General features: G+C 38.2%; 1 protein-coding gene across 1 annotated transcript; it reads left to right on the forward strand.

Moving 5' to 3' along the window:
* Positions 1-108: 108 nt before the first annotated feature.
* rab40b (RAB40B, member RAS oncogene family) lies at positions 109-11,313 on the forward strand. Its single transcript, XM_072667568.1, has 6 exons — positions 109-738; positions 4,330-4,390; positions 5,013-5,073; positions 7,100-7,177; positions 8,480-8,702; positions 10,215-11,313. Exons 1-6 carry the CDS (start codon positions 567-569, stop codon positions 10,484-10,486), a joined length of 867 nt encoding a protein of 288 aa, XP_072523669.1. The 5' UTR covers positions 109-566; the 3' UTR covers positions 10,487-11,313.
* Positions 11,314-19,411: the final 8,098 nt, after the last annotated feature.

Raw genomic sequence — 19,411 nt, forward strand, 5'->3', positions numbered from 1 at the left:
GGCGGTTATAGAACGTCATGGACACGCGTGAGGACGAATGAGAGGAGAGAGCTGGCCCTAGCAACTCCACCGAAGAGCCAATCAGAGCGCAGCTCGGGGTGAACTTTAGTTTTTTTCCTCCTGTAGAGGGAAGCTGAAGCTACAGTGGAGTCCAAGCAGATGATCTCAATGGACGAGTGTGACGAGGAGGAAAAACGGAAACAGAGAAAGGAATATAGTCTTGAGAGCACATACTTGAGAGTGACAGGAGTTTGTGTTTTATTTGTAGCGCGTTTCCGAAGTGGAATAGCTGATAATTTTACGTGCTGAGGTTAAAAACTAGGTAAACGACCATTAAATGCTACACTGGCGTGTCCGTCCCCGTTCACAACAGCGTCGTTCCTCGACAGCATCTTAAGATCTGACCAAACCTGAATCCTTCAGTGGGAGGTATTGTCTTTACCATGTGTGGGAAAGAAAGACCAGTGCTGAACATGTAGGGTTGGTGTCATGTAGGAAACAGTTGCGCTAGGTCTGATATTTCGTACCGCAAGAAGGCACACAGCACCAATAAAAGATGATCCATAATGGGACATCGGACTGACACATCCATGAAGATGAGCCACAGGAGCAGCCCCGCAAAAGCGTATGATTTTCTTCTGAAATTTCTGCTAGTGGGAGACAGTGATGTGGGCAAGGGGGAGATACTGGCCAGTTTGCAGGACGGATCTAGTGAATCTCCATATGGATATAACATGGGTGAGTAATTGAAAGAAGACGGACAGAAGTTGTTAGGATCAACTAGATGGTTTTGATATAGGCTGGGGGTCCCCACATGTGTCCGGATGCTGCTTCACATGTTGTTCTCCCTTAATCAGCTTATGTATACAAAAAGGTACCATCTTGAATTGCTTCTAGAGAAGCCCATTGTTTACATGGTCCCCATAAACTAAACTGGTATTAGGTTAACATTAAATAAATGCATAATAAACAAATCCTATTAAATTTCTTTATCTTCTTTCAAAAATGTTACATTTCTATTGCACATCTGCACAACTGTTACACATCATTTGATAAAATGTAGCAATCAACAGATTAACAAAGTGCCATAAATGTTGTTGAAAAGGTTCTGTGTATTTTAGATAGTGTTATTGTATGTATGTTTTCATAAATGTTACACAGCATAAAAAATTTAGGTCACAAAGTGTCTCATATATTTCATCATCACTAGTAGTTGAACTCTGGTAACCCTCTGGTAGCCTGTTTGGAAAAAATAGCTGCTCCCTTGAGACAAATCAGTTTCAGTGAATTGCCATGAGGATAACACAGCTGAAAGCACTGCTCCTGATACACATGGAGGTGTTTTGTAGATTGTGTGTGTTGCAAACAGTGTGTGTCCTGTACTGAAGGCAACCCCAGAGGTTGTCACAGAGGCCTATAGGCATTGTTTGTGACAGAAGCTGGCCATTTATGATTTCAGCTTAGCCGCAGACATTGGTAACCTTCAGACCTGTTGTGGTCTTTAAAGTGAGGAAGAGTTTGCAGCCACGTCCACTTCCATGTCAAAGTCCAAGGCCTGTCGTAGTATTCTGAGCCTCACTTGCACGGGTTAGATTACACGGGTGTTTAGAAAAAGGCAATTACCCCCCACACAGATCCAGTTACTGTAAACATTGAACCAGCATTCACTGTGATTGACAGGCTGTTGGCTAAGGGTCAGATGGTGACAGCCCAGAATGCCTTTCATTGCTGCTCCCTATTCACCTGTGCAGCAGTAAATGGGTACATGGTGGCAATGATTGCTCCTCATATAAAGGACAAAAGGTTGTACTTGTAATGAATAATGTGCTTCAAGTAAGAAAGCAGTAATAACAATCATAGGAGTCAGTGTTGTGTTTATTTATTGACTGATATGAGATGATATGTTTTTCTTCAGTAATTATGTAATAATTTCATCAGGTCTGTCCAAACAGACCCAGTTCCATTGTCATCTTTTCATAATAGGTAATGGTAAATCCAAAACAGTCCTTTTTCGGATTCGTCCTAGGAGAGTGTTGCATACGTAGATCATTACACCATCATGTACGCCTTCAATTTTCACAGTCGAATCCTCTACATCATCTTTGGCAACATTTTTCATCTCAGACCTTCATGTGCAGTTGCCAAGAAACAAATATAAACAGACTCTGTATGACATCCAAGGTCCTGGCGATAAATAAAGCAGATTCTAATAATTTAATTTAAGAGACTTTAATTAAATTAGTAAAGATTCTGAGATTTTAGCAGTTGTCTCTTTTTTATGTGATAAACATGTAGCATTGTGAGCTCGCAAAAGGCTCTGTTGTGATTTCATTCTGGAGCAATTAGTACTACTGTCATAACCTCTTATATAACTCTGCTTTTCTCTGCTCCCAGGCATTGAACAGATGTAGCTACAGGGAATGTGGATGCAGCCAAGGTTTTCTGGCAGTAAAAGAGCAGACCGTTCACATGTTTGTCTAAGCACTTTTGTTTTGTGACCCTCTTTGGTGGGTTGTGTTTTTGGGGTGAGTGTTTATAGAGGGTGCTCTCCATCTCATAGTCTGGTCCTTGATTCAGCAGTGACGAATGAAGCATCTCAGCTGCTCTTCTGCGTGTTGATGCTGTGAAAGAAGCTGCAGAGCTGAAGAATGAACCAAACCTCCTCCTTGCTACCAAGGCCCCTGGTGTATTCTTCCTCATTTTTGACTAAAGTTGACTCGAAGGTCAGGTGGTCAAAACTCTGCTGTGAAATTCTGACTTGCCCACGTGCTCGGTGCGCTCTTGGGCCAATGATAACTGAGACGCTTCAGGCTAACAAAACAGCCAGTCTCCTCAAAGGTCCAGGGAACACAGAGGGCGTTTGTGTAGCGCTTTGGTCCGTTCAGATGCTCGTATGCTGTTGTACCAGGGAGCGTGTGCCAGAGATGGTTCTGCACGACTGAGCTTGAGCTTGAGAACGTCATCACCTACTAAAGCTTTCAACTTCCTACTGCTCTCTCCTGTTGGTTCTATATGTGTCATCCTGTCAGAAAACATCCGTGCCTCGTTGCCGCGCGGTGTAAAGGAGAGAGAAAAAGAGGTGTTTGGAACTGGATAATTGCACAGGGAGACAGAAAGTGTTTGTGTGGGCAACCTCTGATTCATCTCGACAGATTTTTTCACACCAACAGGAAGGCTGCATCCTGCATGCAGACGTTGGATTAAAAATAAAAAGAATCACGCTGGTTGATAGTTACAATATGGGATTTGTAAAGTCGTTTTGCTTACATCAGCATATATATACATCCAATTTATTCTTTAGTAATGTTCCTATTGTTACAATATTCACAAATGTTGGCTGTTGGTATTATTTAAAACAGTTAGCCCTCATCGAACAAGTGTTAGTGTTATTAAATGTTGGTGTGATAAATAAAAATGTCAGTGACATCTTCAGCAATAATACTATAATTTCTACAGGTTTACTTTAATATCTCATAGTAAATCTGCACAATTACTGTAGTTTACCATAGAACACTAGTACTCAAATGGTGTACATGTGCTACAGGAGTATTGCAGGTGATGAAAATGTTATAGGTTACTATAAAAATAAAATAAATCTTACACTGTCTCATAGTGTTACTAGTAGACATTTTTGTTAAGAAATGTGTCACATTATGTGTTAAGACCTTTTATTTAATTGGATTTAATTTAATGCCATAAATTATTTAATTACATTGTGGTTTCCAAACAATTCGTCATAATCTCATGCTCTAATCAACTGAGATTATGATGGGCTCGTTAATTTGATGATAATTTGGCTTGTTTCTGGCAGGGCTGGATAATTCAAAGCCCCATGCTGTCTCTAAGATATGCCTCGGAGAGGGAGCTTGTATATTTCCACAGGATTGGCTTTCAGCCTGGTTGTCACAGAAGAATGTCTGATGGGTCATGTAGCTGCTCAGAAGTAATCTGAGTGATCAGTATGTGTGTGTTTGTGTTTGGAGTAAAAGACCTCTCAGACATGACACTAAGCACTTCTAACAATCAAAGAGAAGTTTTAAAGCTTTCTCTTTGTTAGAACTCTCCCCCTATTGTGTTATTCATGGTTGCCCGGAGACTGTTCTACATGAAGAGAGGAAAACTGGGAAGGAATGACAAGCAAGATGTTGATTAAAGTGGAATTTATTTAAATTCTTATCATAGCATCTACATAAAACAGGTTCAAGACACATTTAGTCATTTTAATGTAGTCTTACTATACCCCTTCAGTATTAAAGGTTATGTATTAAAACATTGCTGGTAAGGTAATCACAATAACCTAAAACTATTTTTTTTCATTTGTTGTTGCAGGGATTGATTATAAAACTACCACTATCCTGCTTGATGGGCGCAGAGTTAAGCTGCAGCTTTGGTGAGTATATCTGCACTGAAATGAGCACAGCCCTTATTTCCCAAATGAACAAAAAAACTAGCTGTAATTTTAAGTAGAACATCTAAACAACAATAATAGGCTAGAATTTGTCTCTGCATTTGGACCTCCATGTGTAGAATATGCAGCAAAGATCTTTTGGTCAGTGAAATATGAAGCGACCATGCCAAAAGTCTGAGTATGTAAATTATACCATTGCTCAACACAATTTTCCAGTAAAGCGTTCAGCCAAGTCAATCCTGCCAAGCATGCCCACAAGCCTTATTTAAATTCTAGAATATTTTTAGAGGCCTGCACTCTCACTTGAGTCAGCCTTAAATTATTAATTATATCTCAGCAGATGAGGCATCTTAGTGAGGGGTGTTTATAATAACTCATCCTCTACCCATGGAGACATACTAGTGCATCCCAGAGGTTTGTAGAGCCAGGCTGTGTACTCTAAATGATTCAGAAAGCTCTGCTCCTGCTCACGGTCTGCTGCCCTGGCACCATGCACTGGGAGCCAGTCACTGTACAAAGTACAGGACAGAAGGTTAAATGCAGAAACATGTGAAAAATCTGGACAAGGTCTGTACAAATGCTGCTTGTTCTTGTTGTTTTGTAGGGACACATCTGGACAGGGACGTTTCTGCACCATCTTCCGGTCTTACTCCAGAGGAGCACAGGTATGCTCATTTTCATAGTTTACAGGTAAAAACAAGGGCTGCAGAGATGCAGAAGTCTTTTCTGAGTTGTGATTTTGGACCCTGTGTAAAGATATTACACTGGGTCCCACAACTCTAACAGTTCGGCCAAAATACATAAATTCTTTAAGGCCCCTGTCAGTCACAGGCCCTTAACTCACCCCAATACTCACTGGCTCAGGGTGTTGGCCAATACCAAGTAACAGTTCTATAACCGGCATTCATGCATTCAGCAAAGTATATATTGTATATATATAAGCCATAATGGATAATACCATGCAGCAACACTTTTTTCTAGGGCTGTGCAAATAAAGGTGTACATAGATACTTTGGCAGTCAGTTAACTATTCTAGGTGCCAGTATTTGTGTACTAAAATTTCCACTGCATCATGGAAAGTCAGAGGGAAAATATACAGAAAGTGAATTGCGGTTATATTTTAACAGAGCAATAAAATGTGACAGTTCTACTCATATTTGAGATTAAGTACATTATATTATGTCATGCTGCTATAAAGCACAAGTGTTATAATATGAGCTGACAAGGGTGCAGGACGTGATTGAGAAGTTAGGACAGAGACAGTGCTGCTGTAAATGGGTTAACAACTCCAGCTGGCTTCAGCTAAAACCAGCAACCTTAAAAACCTTTATTCTCAGTGTAACTGAGACAAATTATTAGTATATCATCATCATGGAGAAAGAACTCATCAGCTCATTTGAAGCCTTATACAACACATAAAACCTACTGGTTTAACCAACAAAAACATTTCCTTGGACTATTTTTGAACAATGTGAACCTACCTTTGTGTGCTAAATATTATTGTACATTATTTTTCTTTGTTTGCTTTGGTGTAACAGTTTACCCTGTTTGTGAATTAAGAGCAAGAACTTTGTTTTTTTTCTTCCTCCCAGTGGTTTACGACAATCCACTCATTACAGATCACTACCTTTTATGGATACTTAAAATCCTCCGAATCCACATCACTAGTGCAAAGTCCTACAGCTAGGTGGATCAGTCACATCTGAACAATATGATTAGTTTAATAAGGTCACTATCTGTACAGAATGACCAGAATGTCCGCTCACTTACAATACTAGCTTTGAATCTCCTCCATACAGCTGTTGTTGAATCCTTTTAAGAATTCCTAAAACAAACAGACAGAGAAACTGAGCGTTACACATTTGAAGTTGTTAATAAAATTCAATGTTTTTATTCATTGTTGTTAAATGCTCCACCCAGAGGTCAGCAGTTCCTGTTCAAAGGCTGGTATGCGGTAAAACAGGGTGGGCTATTACTGTTGATGTGAAATTTTCCTGTTCTGGCACACAGACATATCATAATAATGCCCTACAGTGAGAGGAAATGACGCCACAGTTGGTCTGCTATCCCATGTGCATAGAATCATTAAACTGTGCATGTCTTCTCTGTGGGAACTAATAAAGAATTTACTGGATCTAAGCTGGATCTAAACTGGACCTAAGCTAAAAGATTCAAAAAATAAAGGGCGTTGCTGCATAATAAATAAATCAGGGTGAAAAGTTCACAGTTGTAGAATACTTGCTTCTGGATAAAGATATGCAATATCATGTAGTAGGATGCACAATGATATGTGCAGTTATGTCAGCATGGGCAATGCCATTGGGCAGATATTTAGATCTGATAAATGTGGCAACCTGATATTTGATTTTGTATTTCTGACTTAGCTGAACATTTAGGTGATGTTGGGCTAAGATAAAGTAGTAGTAGTTGCATTTTTAATTCATTTGACTGTATCAGTAAGTCTCTTAAACTGAATGCTATATTTCTCAATAATAGTAATCTAGGTAGATGTAGTCCTAATTTTCTTATTATCAAAGGTTTATTTATCTGTATCTGCAGATATTGAAATATTATGTGAAAAATATCAGACATTGGCATGATCCAACAGCTTCCATATTCCATTGGTGCATCCCTAATGTCATGTAATATATTGTGACAATGCATTATATTGTATAACTCTTTTTTTCACAGGGTGTTATCCTTGTATATGACATCACAAATCGCTGGTCCTTTGATGGAATTGACAGATGGATTAAAGAGATCGATGAGGTAAAATTTAGCTGTGCTGTAATTTTAATAAAGACATGCTCACACCTGTAATTTTAGGAATACAATTAATATATAATTGAATGCGAACGTTTAGGCACACTTGACTAAATAATTTTGTTGTTTTTTGTATTTACATATTTTCCAAACATAAAAAAGATCAGTGTTGCCTGTGCAAAAGCATGGCCTCTCTAAGCAAAAGATCTTAGTCTAAAGATCTGAACATCAGATCAGCAGGGCAGGGGAAGGCTGTAAGAAGGTAGCCAAGCATCATTAGCTTGTGGTTTCTACAGTATAGACTTTTATTAAGAGATGGCAGTTTAGGGGGACTCAAGATGGAGGTCAAGATGCGATGGAAAAGTGCTGAACTGCTGTGGGCTGATGAAGTCAAAATAAAACTTTGGCCACAATCAACAAAGGTACATTTGGAAAGAAAAAGAAACTTTTCATTTTCTAAAAAGAACACCTTGTTGACTGTAAAGTATTGAGGTGGATCTGTTCCCCCTGGAGGTTTGGGGTTTTGTTGTCACCAGTGGCATTGGCAATATTGCCTGGGTGAAGGAAGGAATGGATTCCTCAAAATGCCAGCCAATACCTGAATGAAAATGTCAAACCATGTGTCAAAAGGCTGAAGCTGAAATAGGATGGCTTCTACAACAAGATAATGAGAACATACCTCACAATCCACCATGGACTACCTGACACACTGAAGCTTTTGGATTGGCCTTCAAATCCCTTAAACTAAGCATTATGGTGTAATTGTGGCTTTAAACAACCTATGCCTGCAAGACAACCCAAGAATATCTCAGAAGTAGAGCAATAAGCAAAAACATTAAGCTACAAAATGCATTTGCAAGCTGTTATTTCTGACAAAGGGGAAACTAAGTACTAAGTACTGATGTTTTATGGTATATATAATAATAATAATATTGTGCTGTATGTTTGGTGAGCTACAGAAGCTATGTTTTCATTTGGCTAAGGATGCCCAAACGTTCAAGTACAACTTACTTGAGTATGCTAAGATTTGTCTTTTTAATCTTGTATCCAGTAATTGTAATTTATGTTCAGTCCAAGTTATTATTTCCCCATTATAAAAGACTTGAATTAAGCTTCTTAAAAGAGCTGAACAAGAGCACACACCTTAACTGATTTTTTTTCCCAGGTTGCTTTACTTTTTGACGTTCTAAGGAAACCAGAAATGAATACATTTAAATTTAAATAACAATTGAATCAGAAATACCTAGTAAACTAGACTGTACTTTGTGGTTGAAATATAACTCTACCTTAAAAATGTTTCTACTCCAGCATGCACCAGGAGTGCCTAAGATCCTGGTGGGGAACCGTCTGCACTTGGCCTACAAGCGTCAGGTAACCACTGAAAATGCCCAGGCCTTTGCAGAGCGGCTAGGGGTCACCTTCTTCGAGGTCAGCCCTCTGTGCAACTTCAACATCACTGAGTCCTTCACTGAATTGGCACGCATCGTTCTAATGCGTCATGGTATGGAGAGACTCTGGAGACCCAACAAAGGTACCAACATTTATATTGTAACAAATATTGTCAGTTACTAACTAAAGCTATTTTAATCATTTACAGTCTAAACTTTAGGAATTGATCACATTGTCTTTGAAGAGAGGAACATGAATAAGACACTAAACAGATCATCTATGAAGAGAAAGAACACAGTGATCTATTTTTTATTTGACAGCGCATGGGGATTACTAAAATGTATGTCAACATATGGACGCGAAAGTGTGTCAAGAGCAGGGCGCCTGAATTTATTTGGAATGCATTTAGATAAGCATTCCCAGTTTCCATTTAAGCCTAAGCTAGTCATAACTGAGTGACCACACAAACTTACACAGCAATTACGTATGCAGCCAAAGAATGCTCAGTAAACCAAAAGAATGCAAGGTTTTAAAAACCTTTATGCTCACTTTGGAGACACCCAGTGGTCGTAGCAAATACCAAAGCAATGTCACAATGACTCAGACTACCCTAACCTTCAGTGTCCTACCTGCCTTGCTTTTTAATAATGCATGGTATTGGTCCAAAATAAACAGACCTAACCTGTTTTAGGTTATGACTTGTGAGTGCAAGTCTTGAAGGGTTTGAATGTGCTTCATGTTGATGTCACGAACATTGAAAGATCATTTTACTCCTTAAAAAGCAAATTACTTACGGTATCCTATGGTAAGTTGTGTTAGTCCTTCGTAACTGCAAATGCCACATGAACACACTGTAGGTTTGAAGGACACTTTTCTTTTCATGGTTTTCTGTCTTGAGTTGGTTTCTAACTCGTTGCGACACTAATTTATCTTATATATAATCTTATATATAAATTGCTTATTTATTACAGTATTTGAGTAAAACGCAGGAAATATAAATACACAAAACACATTTGGACAAAAGTATTGGGACACCTACTCTGTGTCTTCCTAAATCAAAGGTATTAAAAGGAGTTTATCCTGCTTTTGGAGTAAATGATCTATCTAACTGAGAAATTTTGCATTAAAGAAGAAATTTGCCTTATTTTACAATACTTTCTGGTGATTTCAGGCAACAAGCGTACTTCGAAAAGACTCCACAATCATTGCTGCTAGCCAAAACATGCACAAATCTCCATGTCTCAGTGGAAACAAGCACTGATTAGTTATCTCCATTTCGTTTTTTCACAGCACATAACAATCGACCTCATGTTTCTAACGTGCTAATCTGTACCAAAACAAAAAGCATGACTGTGTCCCACTGACACAGTTTACTTAATGTACACCAATCAAACACCTGCATTGCTTTGTTCTGACACCAACGCCACAAATTACAAGCCAAAAAGAACAGAATGAACCCAATAATGACAAACACATAGACCTGTGCAAAACAAGAAAATATTGCAACTGCATGTAGTGACACCTGTGATAGGCGTGATTTTGGATGAACTTCCCCTTTCAAAAACACCCTCTATATTATTAGGTATTTTGAGAGCACCACTGGATCATCTCCCTCGTTCTCTCTTTTTCTCTCTCTCTCTTTCTGTGCCTGCAGTGTTGAGTCTGCAAGACCTGTGCTGCCGCTCTATTGTCTCCTGCACTCCTGTGCACCTGGTAGACAAACTCCCACTTCCTGTTGCCTTAAAGAGCCACCTCAAGTCCTTTTCCATGGCCAACGGTCTCAACGCCCGCATGATGCACGGGCGATCCTACTCCGTCATAGCCAGCAGCGCAAAGAAGAGGAATGGAACAAAAAAATCCAAACTCATCTACCCACCCCTGAGCCCATCCCAGAGCTGTGCAAGGACCAGCTGCAAGATATCATAGTGTAATGACACGGTGTGCACTCGCAACGTATACACACAACCACAGTTTACAACATGAGGCAGTGCTCAAAGTCAACAGGGTTTTACTTCAGTGAAGACGTTTCCCAGTGACTCATGGCTACCAGTGCCCATGATCTTTCCATTACACCCAGTTACTTGGGGTGCGTTCCCCGTACCAGATCTGAATGTGATTGCTCAAAGAGATTGAACAGACCCGCAAGAGGGGATTTGTTTTAGAGTGTGAAGCCATTATTTCACTCTATTTTGCATATATGTACAGGATATTCCATCCAGTTTGTAAATGATGAGTTCGAATTGTAAAGGTACTGCATTTTGGACGTTGAACACATGGAATATTTTACAGAGCTTGGACCAAGCAAGCATTAGGGGCAGAGAAAACGGTCCTGTTGTTTTTTTTTCCTGGGCGGGGAGGATAATTTTCACAGTGGACCTAGTTGATAATACCAGCTTGTTTTCTTACTTTTATTCTAATGCTCTTCAGGGTACATGTATTGAACAAACGTCAGTGTTGAGAAATGCAGCTCTTTGTATTGTGTATTTAAGTCATGTTGTTTGATACTATATTGTTATTATTCTTAATTATTGTAATGCACTTAAACAGTGAACAATATTGTAATATTTTGTATGGAGTGACACCAAAGACATGGTAGATTAAATAAGACGCTTACCAACACTAACACAGTTTGTTACGGATTCACTACGGACACTAATCATTCAACTACACTGCAGATCTTTACAGATTCTTAACTAGACATTGGTTTGGTTCAGTTTCATTTTTTTTAATAAAAGTGTGTACCAACAGGATAACTGACTTGATTTTGTTTGACAGATAGCCACTGGCCACCACTAGAGGGTAGCACTGTGTTTTCTTATTATTGTCATCTTTGCTGTTATTACAGGGAAAGCCTGAAGACTGGATCCAGTGGGTTTTATGCTTAGACTGGGAGCAACTGTAAATAGTAATTAGTGCTAAACTAGTGCTTGCAGAATAAGACACACGTTGTAAAAGCCGCAAAAGCTTGGCCATTCGCCTCAGTTCTTCTATCTTCTATTAGAAACAATACAACTATAGAATAATCCAACTTAAACCTGAATTGGTAGAGCATGCTGTGTCCCCTGTGAACTTTGGGGTGCTATGATGTCATGATGTGTAAATCTCATCTTCATAAGGGATCTTGTCAACAAAACTAGCTCCACAGCACTTTCACACAGTACACTGTTTATACAGAGCTCCAGCAAGTGCCATCAAGTTCACTAATACGTGAAATTCTAGCAGTATTTGTTGACACATGAAACAAACATTCCTGTTCATAGAATGAGCTAATTTTCTTTTTTTATAAGAGTGATGGATCGGTACACCCTTCAGGGCAGATTTTGCAATACGTCAATAAAACAACATCCATTCTTTATTCACTGTGTCCAGAACCCCACAATTCTGTCATTTGTTTTCCTGACATAAATGGTAAGTAAATGTTAAACATAGGTCAGAGTGTTTAAATGGTATGCACAGAGTTAGAACTATGCTGGTGTCGGTTGTAAGTATCTACATTTACTCAGATACATGTACTTAGTTACCTTTCCTCAGTTTTTTCACATTATACGTTAAAACTCTTCTTTCATTGAGATGTAATTATTACTAATTGCTTTAGCTTAGACCATGAGCATAAAGAAGAGAAGACGAGCACTGTACAAACTTAATAAAGTTACTTCACTTACACTTTGTTTACATTGTACTCAAGTATACATTTTTTGTTATTACTGCTTTTGTGCTTCTACTCAAGCTGTTTTGGTCAAGGTGTATTCACTTCTATTTAAATCTTGAATTCACAGATTTAACAACAGGTTTAAGCTACTCAAGCCATCTCTGGACTTATAGTAGTATGAGTAGTATGAGTACTATGTTGTTGCGTTTAACAGGAATGATAAAGCACCTGAAACTGAAATTCTGCTCATGAAGCCCTTTTTTATTTAAGAACAGTTCCAGCCCTAAAGGCCTTAAGAACACAGCTCTCCAGAAAGAATCAGTGGAACCTTTAAACAAATGAAAGCCAATCCTTCAAACATCCCCATGCCTAAATCTCGGCCTGACTAACACCATGATGGGGACCATCATAACTGACTATGCCTAATTTTTTATAGTAATACCAAACAATACAAAATGGCATAACAAATCCACAACTAGAAGCCCTTCTTAAAACTAAATACAAACGTATACTATACTACTATACTAATACTAAAAAGACATCCTAGAGCATCATGGGAGTGGTCCTGTACCACAATATGAAAAGACAACAACACAGTCTGAACTCAAAACAGCATCAAATAAGCAACATACATATACTACAAGCATTGGTAAAACATTAGGATAGCAATGATTTTATTTATGATTTCACCTGATCAGGCACATGACCCGAAGAGTCTGCAGATGGCGTACTTGTCACATATCTGTGCTTAGAGTGACTGGACCTAGAGCTTAGATTGACTAGCCTACTGGTGATTAAAAAAAAAAAAAACACGGTCAGCAATCTCCAAACAGATCCAGCTAATGTAATGATAAACACAGAATAAAACAGAATGAATAAATAAATAATTGATATGAATGGAAATTAAGGGTAATTGTAAGCAGTAATGGTGGAAGATAACACCACAATAATACAATAATTCAATTCAAGATCTAATGAGTATATTCTGACTTCTTCATGGTTTTGAATAGAAACTTCTCAAAACCACACAGATATCTTTACATATTTACCATTTCTTATTTAATAACAATTTGTTACAGTGCAAACTTTAGATGTCTGGCCATACTTATTCTGATTCTGATATTTTGATCCACATATTGGTCTCATCACAATCAGGCTGAACAGGTGTTAATAGGCTTTCACCCCAGGCTACGTTGTTAAAATGGTTTGTAGAGACATGTACTATTGAGTTGCTATGTTTTGGCCACTTTGTCTTGTCCTGCACCCTAGCCCCAGTGTGCAGGGAGCAGACAGTCTGCAGGTGTGTCTGTGCATATGGAGCCAAACTCATCAGCCTAGCAGGCTGCCATCTGGCCAGTATAAAAAAAGAGCTTCCTCAGGCTTTATGATCATTAAACCTGTCCACTTCTCAATTTTGTTGGTCATTCTGATCTCACTTCTCAGTCCTCATTAAAAAGAGAGCATCAACTCTATATTGTCTATCACTTAATGAGTTGCATACAATTAATTTCACCTGTTTAACGAAGCTGTCAATAGTTTTAAAGGTACAATTTCTGGAAAGAAGAATTATTGTGTATCCCCGCAATCCAATACTTCTTGATTTCAGGCAAAACATGTATTAAACACTTTCAAGGACGATGTGTGTTAGCTTCCCCCAGTGCCCTTGTACAGGATGTTCATTGTCTCAGAGAACATTTTTTCCTCATGTTAGTCTCTAAGGGCTAATGTTTCAGGTTGACCTCCCTCAAAACCCTAAGCATCTCCTTCACACTCCATAGACTGATTTACTGGATTAACTCTGTTTTATGAAGTGAGAACACACACACACACATTTTAACACAATGGTACTACAAGGGTCAAAAGTAGTCTTGGTACACTCTTAGTAAAATGCACTTCTTTATTTCTTTGTAAAGTTAAACTTCTCATTTATTATTTCATAACTATCAGAAAAGCAACAACCAGTAATAATGACTAGTATTACAAAAACAGAAACTTAACAGGGTCTCAGTAATTACCTGAAAATGTATGGAGCATTATAATGCTGCTTTAAGCTGCATTATGGAGAACTGGTATTTCTTGCTCCGGACCCCCCCTCCCCCCCATTGTTGAAGAAGTGGAATGTTTTCATGCATTTCAGATATGATTTTTATTTAATATTTAAGATGCACATGGACATGGTAGAGTCACATTACACGTTTATATATTTAGTTCTAGTGAGCATTTTTCTACTCGCTTCTCCAGAGTTACATAGTGCAATTAGCAGTGTGCCGAGCCCAGATTAGCAGCAATAGAGACACTATTCTCCCTATCACAAGTTATCAGATCATCACACACACACATCATCATAATGATTCAACAGCCATCATTTTAGGGTAACCATACTATGTAATGTTGCTTTAAAAAATTTTAAAGTTAAAAATTTAGTGAGACAACAGTGTTCCTTTCCTTAATGTAGGTAAGAATTTGGTATGATATTTAACTTAGCATTTTACAATGATGACTAGTATAACGCAACCAGTAATGACGATAACTAGTATTGCAAAAATGGAAACTTAAAAACAGAAAATTATCCTAGTAATAAACTTAAAACTTAAGTTTAAAAATTAAGACGAGTAAAAGTATTCCGATATTAGTGGGACAGTTGTGTCTCTGTCCTTTATGTAGGTTAGTATTTACTGTGATATTTAGCTCAGTATTTTGTTGCACACCCTTTCTTGCCAACAGCTTGAAATCTTCTAGGCATGGAGTGCATGGGATTAACACATCTGATGCTCAGCCAGGTTTGTTGGATTTCTTGGCCAGATTGTCACAGGTTTGTTTGATTTCTTGGCCAGATTGTCAACACTTCCCATCTCCTTCCACAAATTCATTTCACATTCAATTTCTTTAATTGTCAGTATAATATTTCTTCTTGGGATGTTGAACATGTCAACACGATTACCATAATACATTAACCAATTAAATCATTATTTAAAAAACAAAAACAAATGGTGATAGTTACCCCTGTGCTACTTTCAAGACACATATTTAACAAACATTCTGTGTTAAGAAGCCCTGATAATAAAATAGCACACAGTCACTTCAGCGATAGATGACTCCAGAACATTTAAACCAAAGTTCAGAGTCTGATTTTCCTCCACCTTCATCCAGTATTACCACTTAGCAGAGGAACGCACCTACCACAGATGTATCACACTGGAGGAGCAGCAGAAGTGCAAACTGTCATATAGAAATGTGCCAAAAGCTGCACAGAGTGAGCAGTAAGCGACCCCTTGCACAGCCAGAAGAGGATTCACACCTTCACAGATAAACCCTTTCCTTTTTTCTAATGCTCCACCTCAGTAACATGCTCTCGAGCCATTTCTCTGAAGATCCTGAAAGTGCTTTATGAAGTCTAGAGTGTGAACAAGCAAAGGAGGACACTGAAAAGTGCCATCTTTAACATTATGGTGTATTTCTGAATAATTCATAGTAAGATCAGACAACCATAGAAATGAGGGGTGTATGTGAAAGCAAGCATTTAATTCAGTGCTGGGTTCATTGCATTTTCTGTGGTTTATAGGCATGGCTTTCCTCTGTAGAATTACTTTTCAAAGGCTAGGTCTAGTATATTTGTATGACCTGGTATGACCTCCCACTGGACACAGTCTTGCTGTAAACAGATGAGAAAAGTGGCAAGATTCCGTCATAGCTATTACTTGTGTTTTTTTTTTGTTTGTTTTTTTTTTACAGGATCATAATGTGTGTATTTGTATACTAAAAGCAGTCTATATATATATATATATATATATATATATATATATATATATATATATATATATATATATATATATACACTGGTAGGGGTACACTGCACACCACAGGGCCTAAATGGGACCCATGTGAGATTAAGGTGGGCTGTTTGGAAAGCCCAACTGGGTTCCAGTAAAAATACATGTACAAACTTACTTAGAGCCCACACCCATTTGGAACCCACCTAGCCCAAATTCCACTTCACATGAGCATGTTGGCTGGGATGGAAAAGCATGCTGACACAAAAAACAGGGATTGTCTCTTCTCACATGCAATAAATAAGACTATAATGCAGTTTTCCCACATTTCAGTGTGATATCAAGTTTACCTTACAGTAGCTTTCTCAATTTCTAAATCAGTCAGAAATGGACAGTAAAAGGTCCTTTAAAAAGTCAATCCCAATTCACTGACCCACAGCTTGACACACAACAGCTTCATGCCTTCAAAATGCAAGTCAATGTCATAGAGAAAATAAAATAAATTAACTAGTAAACAGAATCTCAACTGCACTCAGGTGTACACAAAACACTCATTAAAGTCGACTGGCAGATAGCCTCGTATTGAGCTTGTAAAGAGTTTTCAATGGAAAATCATCATTAACTGTGTGATTTATTCAAAGTCTTTGGTGTGGCTTATATTTTCTGATCATTACGCTCCCAACTGAGTAATTGCAAACATTTGTGGCTTGCAGGTGACTTTCATCAGTCGAAACCAAGGCTCATCAGCATTCTTCTAGATGTTCCTCCTGAGAATTAGACAGCAAAGTTAACCTTAATGCACTTCATTTCTTTATTTCCTACCATCTCTTACCAAAGGCTTGCTAATAATAGCCAGCAGCCACAGCAGCAAACATTCAGAAATGTCACATTTCATAGATGAAAGATAAAAGGGTGGATTTATTTATATGCATGACAATATTTATATATTTTAGTGCTGTTGCTATTTTTCGCTTTCACAGTCCATCTGATGCAGTCAGAGGCAGGCAGTCGTTGCCTTGGGCACGCTGGTCTTTGCCGCTCCGACACCTGACGGGCTGGCAGGCTCCACCTGAGCCCTGTGGGAACACCTGACCCCACTCGGCTTCTCCCACAGGCCTGACATGATACATGCAACAACCAGCTGCATCCGAGGGGGGCAAACTCTCACATCAATACCGACATGACAGTCCTGTCATGGCACATGGCCTTGCGACAGAATGAAGCAGGTTTCACCACTACAACTGGTCTGACTGTGGTAACGATTTAGACGAAGGTGGGTCGCAAAAGCCTAGATCACACATCTATTAAATCTAGTACCTAACAGCTGACCAGAATCAGGTGTATTTGACCAGAAAAAAATGTGTTGGATACCAGCCTGGCAGGACTGGAATGGATGAGCCTTACTCTGGGATAAGACTTCATAACACCCTTTGAACATGGCTTCCTCTGTAAGAACGTCCATAATACATTTATTCAGCATGTATGCCATCTGAGATATACATGTGAAGCAGTATCGCTTGTCATTGCATAAAAGATGCCAATCATAAGCAGAGTTTACAGCATGACCAAACAAAAATGTTAAGTCCAAAGTAAAAATGCCTTGTCATGTAAAAAACAGGAAAGACATGTCACATAAGCTAAACACATCAATTATTGACTTAAACCATAAGAAGTGCAGCCATGTGTACTCTTTTATATGCAATGTGTCTGTCATTGTGTCGGCTTCATGCACGGTTTATGTCGTCTTGTACCAGAGCATGTATAAAGCGGCGAGACATTAGCTGCTGCACCTGTCAGCATGTCATCACCTGGTCTATTCAAAAATAGCTCAACTGTATTTTTAGCTTTGCTTAAAAGCTGCCGCGTGCACAAAGCACTTTAGACAATTTACAGACTTCCCTTTGAGCCGACGTAGAATGAAAGGAGACGGGAGCCCTTTAAAGTCTGCCCAAATGCAGGGTAGAAAAATGGAGGGAACAGAATAAGGATGAACAAAAAGAAAAACACATTTGTGAAGCATGAACGATGTGAGGAGTGGTGACAGTGTCTCACTGGCTTTTTCCTCCCAACGGGATGTACAGGAGTAAAAGACGTCATAGCATTAAGCACATTTATTTTAAAACATGTCAGCAACGAGACAAGCTAGACAAGCGTCAAAACATATACCGGTGTTACACTTAAACACATACCAGTGCTCTGTAATATAATGACATATGCATTTTGAAACCTAATTCTGAAACGCTATTCTGGCTTAGACTAACTTATGTGAACTTCAGCTAAATATTTCTACAAAATAAATGGCCTACATATATTTAATTGACAGGATCTAGTAAGTCACTAAATGAATATCCTATATTTTCTTCTATTAATTATTTTTTCTGTGAAATCCATTTATCCGGTTGAAGTGGTTTTACTCACCTAAAACATAAAATAAAAAACCTTTGTACAAATAGTAATGCAACTACTTTTTTGTATCCATCCCCTGACATACCTTTTATCGGAGTTGCTTGGAGTGTTCTTTTGTCTTCATGGTGTATTTGTAGCCAGATTAATACTGATTAACCCGTGACCTTCCACACAGTTCTCTTTTTATTGCAATACCTTGGGACAGATTTACTCCACTGCACTCCAATGCAGTGATCTCCATTTCACGAACTGTGACTAGCACCAATTGCCTGGACCTCTGTTGAGGTCAGTCACGTATTTTACATGATACATTTTTATTTAATTGACATTTTTAGAAATGTGTTTTTTTTATTTGTCAAAAAAGTGTAGTTATATTGACAATGATTCCATTTATGAAAGCACTAAAAGGGGACATCATCAATGGGGATGAATACTTTTTATTGACAAGGGGGTGAATACTTTTGATAAAGTGGGGCCAAAAGCATTTTTACATTTTCCAACCCTTTCTATTTTCTACTATGAGTCCCAACTGCGTACTAATGACTAATACTAACTAGTTGTTCAGTATGAGGCACACATAAATGTGTCAACGATGAGTATACTCAAATATCCAGGATGCATACTCAGAACCAATCAGGATTTGAGAGTGGTTACGATGGACACTATCCCACAATGCAATGTGAAATGGAAAGTGAGGAGCTACTCACATTTGAAACAATTATTAGAAAAAATGTACAGTGGCTACAGCAGCTGGAGAACTTGCAGTGAAAAAAACAGGAGATTATTAGCATCTATAGATATAGATATGGATATAGATAATATATTATTATATAACTATGTATAATGTGTCTTCTAATTTTATCATTTAGTATGTTTTAGGTATTAATTTATCTTATTTTTCTTTGTTGATTTTTGTAGATGTATGTATATTTTCAAGCATGTTTAATACAAATCTCCTTCATTCATTTATAATATAATCTAAACTGTACATTTAACTTATGTATATGACTGTATATGTATATGTAA

Source organism: Salminus brasiliensis, chromosome 22 (genome assembly GCF_030463535.1).
Source record: "Salminus brasiliensis chromosome 22, fSalBra1.hap2, whole genome shotgun sequence".
NCBI classification, from domain to species: Eukaryota; Metazoa; Chordata; class Actinopteri; order Characiformes; family Bryconidae; genus Salminus; species Salminus brasiliensis.

Bases quoted from the DNA above. Each gene is read 5' to 3' on its own strand.
- rab40b (XM_072667568.1), top strand. From the start codon at position 567: ATGGGACATCGGACTGACACATCCATGAAGATGAGCCACAGGAGCAGC. The intron at 7,178-8,479 runs GTAAAATTTAGC...TTTCTACTCCAG, and splicing joins GGATTAAAGAGATCGATGAG to CATGCACCAGGAGTGCCTAA. The intron at 8,703-10,214 runs GTACCAACATTT...CTGTGCCTGCAG, and splicing joins ACTCTGGAGACCCAACAAAG to TGTTGAGTCTGCAAGACCTG.